At 45.8% G+C, this 6,017-nt stretch overlaps 1 protein-coding gene across 7 annotated transcripts in view; it reads right to left on the reverse strand.

Moving 5' to 3' along the window:
• S100PBP (S100P binding protein) overlaps positions 1-6,017 on the reverse strand; it is a 46,999-nt gene that overhangs the window by 28,982 nt on the left and 12,000 nt on the right. Inside the window, exon 1 of one of the 7 annotated variants that reach the window (XM_028113695.1) lies at positions 5,884-5,960. The exons of 1 other annotated variant lie outside the window; for it this stretch is intronic. Coding sequence is in view for 3 of the 6 variants with exons in the window: in XM_028113690.2 (XP_027969491.1) it covers positions 5,561-5,573 (13 nt within the window). In the remaining 3 variants the exon portion in view is untranslated. Of the gene's footprint in view, positions 1-2,678; positions 3,215-5,560; positions 5,798-5,883; positions 5,961-6,017 lie in introns of those variants that run through there. 5 more of the 7 variants (XM_028113692.1, XM_028113690.2, XM_028113691.2 and 2 more) reach the window with 5 other exon arrangements.

A 6,017-nucleotide genomic window follows, 5' to 3' on the forward strand; every position in this document is an offset into this window, starting at 1 on the left:
ATCAAAGAAAAACCTTTAGAGGAAAAATTATGCAACTAAGGAACTAGTTTTGTTCCTTCCAACAATTTTGTACTTTCTTAAGAATATCATTTGCTCCAGTAAGAAGAATACTGGCTTGGGAGTACTGAGACCTTGCTTGTAGTCCTGGTTCTGTCACTAACCAGCTGTAATAATTTGGGTGAGCCACTTAACCATTTGGACTTGTTTCCTCATTTATAAAAAATGGGGACAGGATGGAGAAGAGGGACGAGGCAATGTCTAAGATTCCACCAAGATCTACAAGTTAATCATGATCACACATGCCAAAGTCTCATTTTCAACTTATACATAAATGCAAAGAACAGATCCAGAAAAATATAAACACAAAACTGATGAGTTATAACCTATGAGGGGACAAAGAGACATGAAGGGGAGACTTCAGTGTCATTCTACTTTTCTGCTTGAATATTTGTAAATTACTTATATAATTAAAACCTAGCTTTTAAACAGTCAGTGATGGACCTAATCTAAATTTAATTTTCTAGATGGGAAAGGTGATAAAAAACTTCTATTTCGTGTATCATGTCAACATCTGAGAAGCTATAAAAAATGCTTAAACACTAAACTCAAGGGCGCCTGGGTGGCTCAGTTGGTTAAGCAACTGTCTTCGGCTCAGGTCATGATCCCAGGGTCCTGGGATCAAGTCCCACATCGGGCTCCCTGCTCCTTGGGAGCCTGCTTCTCCCTCTGCTTCTCTCTCATGAATAAATAAAATCTTAAAAAAAAAAAAAAAAAAGAACCCCTAATCCCACAACACAAGAATCCATACAGGGCACCTGGGTGGTTCAGTTGGTTAAGCGACTACCTTCGGCTCAGGTCATGATCCTGGAGTCCCGGGATCGAGTCCCGCATCGGGCTCCCTGCTCGGCGAGGGGCCTGCTTCTCCCTCTAACCCTCCCCGCTCCCATGTACTCTCTCTCTCTCTCTCATTCTCACTCTCTCAAAATAAATAAATCTTAAAAAAAAAAAACCACTAAACTCAAAAATTTGGAAAATTCCTTATTAGCCTTCTGTGAATTTCCCCACACCCCGCTTTCCCTCCACTTCCTGAATTTTAGCTTCAGCTCATACATTCTTTCAGAAAACATTTTCTGAGCTAATATCATCACACAGCACTGAGCAAGATAACTGGTTTCTATAGGACTTCTTAAAAGATTCTTTTCTAATGCAAAGTGTCTGTTTAATGGTTTAGTAGAAGTTGGTCCATGACCAACTGATGTACTTAGTTGAGGTAGTTTCATAAGACATGGTTTCCATCCTTAAAGAATGTATAATCCGGACACCTGGGTGGTTCAGTCAGTTAAGTGTCCAACTCTTGATCTCAGCTCAGGCCTTGATCTCACGGTTGTTGAGTTCGAGCCCCACACTGGATTCCCAGGACCCTGGGATCGTGACCTGAGCCGCAAGGCAGCCGTTTAGCTAACTAAGCCACCGAGGCGCCCCTTAATGGGATTATTTTGAAGCAAGTCCCAGGCATCACATCATTTCATCTGTAAGTAACAAGGATTCCTTTTCTTTTTTTTCTAAGATTTTTTATTTATTTATTTGAGAGAGAGAGAATGAGAGATAGAGAGCACGAGAGGGAAGAGGGTCAGAGGGAGAAGCAGACTCCCTGCTGAGCAGGGAGCCCCGATGTGGGACTCAATCCCAGGACTCCAGGATCATGACCTGAACCGAAGGCAGTCGCTTAACCAACTGAGCCACCCAGGTGCCCCAATAACAAGGATTCCTTACCATAAAATATATGGTTCAGGTAACCAATTATTTTATAAATTATTTTTAAAGATTAAAAAAAATCAGTATCCAATAAGTCCACACACTGCAACTGGCTGATATGTTTTGTATTTTAATCTATATACTCCCCATCTTCTTTTTCCCTTGCAATCTGTTAAGAGAAACAATACCATATAGTGTATGGATACATATCGTTGAATTATAAAAACTTGCATGGGAATAAGCAGCACAAAATTCAGGACAGTGGTTACCTCTGGTAGTGGAGAGGGAAGAGAAATGGCAAGGGGGCATGAGTACCTTCAATTCTATGTATAAAGTTTTATTTCTTTAAAAAAATGAACAAAAAAGACCTATAAAAAATATGGTAAGGGGGACCTGGCTGGCTCAGTCAAGAGCCTATGACTCTTGATCTTGGAGTTGTGAGTTTGAGCCCCACATCGGGCGCAAAGAAATTACTTTAAAAATATATATATGGCAGGGTGCCTGGGTGGCTCAGCTGGTTAAGCAACCGACTCTTGATAGCAGCTCAGGTCTCGGTCTCAGGGTTGTGACTTCAAGCCCCGTGTTCGGGCTTAATAAAAATAAAGGGCAACATAATGAGACAGGGAAACCATTTTAGAAAGATTCCATTTCTGCTGTTTTTCTAAGTCCCGTTTACTCATCTTCTATATTTTGCATCTGAGTAAAACAAAGAATCTATGTTGCCACTCCAAGGGGAGATAAGAAAGTTAATCATTCTCTAAGTTCCATCCTAGGCCTTAAAAACCTGATAACATCTAAGAAGAACCAGATCCCAAACATGTTCCCAGACATTAGCTTAAAACAAACCTTGGTTGACACTGGCATCGATACCCCCTACCTTCAGTGATTTATGGAATAACACCTATTGTTCACCTTACACTCACCTTTGATCCGAGGCTTCCTCGGGTCCCTGAAGGCACATGTACCCTGGACTCCTTTCCACTATAAACCCATAACCTCAAGTGACAGAGCGACTTACTTTTCATTTTCGGAGTGCCCCAGACACTCCATCTGCTACACTCTATCACACTATTCAATGAACTCTGCTCTCACTTCCTCCTGGCTCCCATTTCATTCCTATTCTGCACAAAGCCAAGGACCCTGGTTGGCTGGTATCTGAGAGACCCCCTCTGAGTACTCGGATTCAGCCTGCCTACATCGATAAAATAAAGCTGAATGGCGTGATAATGGTATCATTATGTTACTTTCTATCCATTTTATATGCTTAGAATATTTAATAATAAAAATATTTTTAGGGGCACCTGGGTGGCTCAGTTGTTAAGCGTCTGCCGTTGGCTCAGGTCATGATCCCAGGGTTCTGGGATTGAGCCTCTTCCTGCTCGGCAGGAAGCCTGCTTCTCCCTCTCCCGCTCCCCCTGCTTGTGTTCCTGCTCTCGCTTTCTCTCTCTCTGTCAAATAAATAAATAAAATCTTTAAGAAAATATAGTTTTAAATTAAGAAGTCAGTAGAGAAAGACAATGATTACATTCTGTAGTTTAAAATGTCCTCTTCTATACAACAGGGACCATCACAGTAGCTACCTCATAGTGTCGTTGCCAAAATTAAATGAGACCATGAACTAAAGCACTTCAAGTACTACAAGCACAATGGAAAAGCTCAGTAAGTGGGGCGCCTGGGTGGCTCAGTTGGTTAAGCGACTGCCTTCGGCTCAGGTCATGATCCTGGAGTCCTGGGATCGAGTCCCACATCGGGCTCCCTGCTCAGCGGGGAGCCTGCTTCTCCCTCTGACCCTCTTCCCTCTCGTGCTCTCTATCTCTCATTCTCTCTCTCTCAAATAAATAAATAAAATCTTTAAAAAAAAAAAGGAAAAGCTCAGTAAGTAATGGCTACAGTTTCTATTTCATCCCACCATCACCACCTCCCTGACCCCTAAAGAGGTCTTAATGAAGCATAGGAATGGTAGGAAAGGATGTTAATCTAGTTGAGAACTTCCCCTAGGTGCTTGCTTGTTAGAAATTATCTAGTATACTCTAATTTCTTTTAGTTTAACCGAACATTCAACCATATTGCCACTGAGTTAATTAAAGACCTGGCTGTGTGGACATCTGAAATATCAGGCAAATCCTTTGAATTAATAGTTACTGAAGTAACAGAAGAGGGACTGAGCTAAATTCAGAGACCTCACAAGTCACTTAAAAGTCTCTGAACCTCAATTCAGATGAGAACACTCATCTGAAAAATGGGGGATGCAATTATATGCCGTTAACTTCAAATACAGATTATCATGAGGATCAAATGAGGGGATGTTTACCAAAGCACTCTAAACCTAAAAGCCCTATACTAATTAAAGTTGATATTTAATGAATTTGCAAAAGGGGGGAAATCTCAGATAAAGTTAAGGTCTAAAGTGAATTTCCACAACACAGCCTTAGCGCCTGTCTGCCATTCTACCATTAACTGCCTTTCTTGGCACTTGTTTTGTAACTTCCACCTAAAATGAGGATCTCTTTATTTTTAAGGAAAGAATATTTTTCCCATCTCCCAAGTCTATCTCTTAATTCCTCTGCTCCCCATCCCTCCTGTGACCCTATTCTGTCCTTCCACGTCTCTCTCACCTGTCCACCCCCTTCTTCACACTTCAGTTTACCACCCCCTCGCTCTGTTCTCTAACCACCTAGCTGCAACCTCAGGAACTGGTTCCCTTTCTATTTTTATCGTACCTAAGAAAACCTATTGCCTTACAGCACAAAGCCTTTATTTTATTCAGGCCACTAAAATTGCAACACCAGACAAACCCTATATCCCTCTTTCAAGGTTCTAAAACCAAGACCGTTACCAAGCTAGATCTGATAGGTATGGCCAAGGGCAAAGATTATTTCCAAGGGACAGGCCTTTGATTTCCAACCTTCCCTAATAGGCAATACATGTGCTGCACACAGCACAAAAGGCACTCACTAGGCTTTATCACTCCGTAAAATGGGCCTAACACTTAAAATCAAAGTGAACTGAAATTATCTGTAAGAATTCTGCAACTTCCTTTGAAGTAAATGGAAATACTGTAGGACACAAAAACAACCTAGGGCTGGACATCTCTGCTTTAGGTTAACATTTCACTAGATATGGATTCCAGGATTCTCATTCCACAGGGGCATAGAAACTAAGTATTACTAAGCTACAGCAACAGATTTCTTTTTAAAAAGAAAATGTTTTAATTTAGACAGGATAGCTAAAGCTTGCAGCCTCTAACAAATCCACAAGAAACGAGATCAGCAGGTAGGCAATCCAATCACTTCTTTCCCCTCGCCGGGGCCCACCCTGCGGTGCCAGCTGCCTTCCCTCCCTCTCAGGAAGGAACCGGTGACACCTCCAGTCCCGAGAGCCAGGAGTAAGGGTGACCCATATCCACCCTTCGTAGGATACTGCTTGGGCTGCCCCCCGCTCTCCCCCAGAAACGCGACGGCCTCAGCACGGCATCGCCCTCGGGGCCAGGCCTTCGTACTTCCCTCCTCCCTCCCCCGAAAACATCGAGAATTCCCGCCACCCCGCGGAAGGCGGGAGAAGCGCCGGCTGCCTCCCCGCCCCTCCCCCCGCAGGGGCCAAACCAACCCCTCAACAGGCCTGCGAGATGCACCGCTCACCCGGAGGGTAGCCACCCACACCCACACCTCGGTGGGACGGAGGCCCCGCCAGCCCAAGGGGTGGGTCATCCTCTCCCTCCCCCACCCGCAAGGCGCGGCGGGAAAATCTTCTCCCTAGCAACAGCCCCCCCCAAAATGGGGTAGGGGAAGCGGCACCCCCAACCTACCTAACACACCCATTCTCCCCCACCCCCACTGGGCAGGGAGACTGACAGCACTCCCCGCCTCGCAGGTGACCCGACGGCCTCCCTCTTCCTCAGCAGGGTGAGGGGCATCTACCGCCCGCCGACGTGGAGGTGGGGCGCAGGGACACTCCCCCTCCCGCCGCCATCACCTCAGGAACGACAACCAGCCCTCTCCCGGCAGGGCGAAGGCCTCGCAACCCTTCAACGGGGTGGACGGGCATGTATGGCCCCCTGGAGAAGCAAGAGGCGCCCCCATCCCCCTCCCAGGCGGGAACGCAAACCCCCTCGTCCCTCCCGCTTTTCACCTCCGGAAGCGGGGCCGAAGCCTGGGCGAAAGACTGCGCCTCACTCCGCCCCCTGCGCCATTTTATCGCCCCCTCCCCGACCTTCCCCACCCCCAGGCAGTCGGGCCAGCGCAGGGGGGGAGGGCAAACAGGCA

Source organism: Eumetopias jubatus, unplaced genomic scaffold, assembly GCF_037043125.1.
Source record: "Eumetopias jubatus isolate StellerSeaLion01/CBP00866 unplaced genomic scaffold, mEumJub1_p1.0 scaffold_4, whole genome shotgun sequence".
NCBI classification, from domain to species: Eukaryota; Metazoa; Chordata; class Mammalia; order Carnivora; family Otariidae; genus Eumetopias; species Eumetopias jubatus.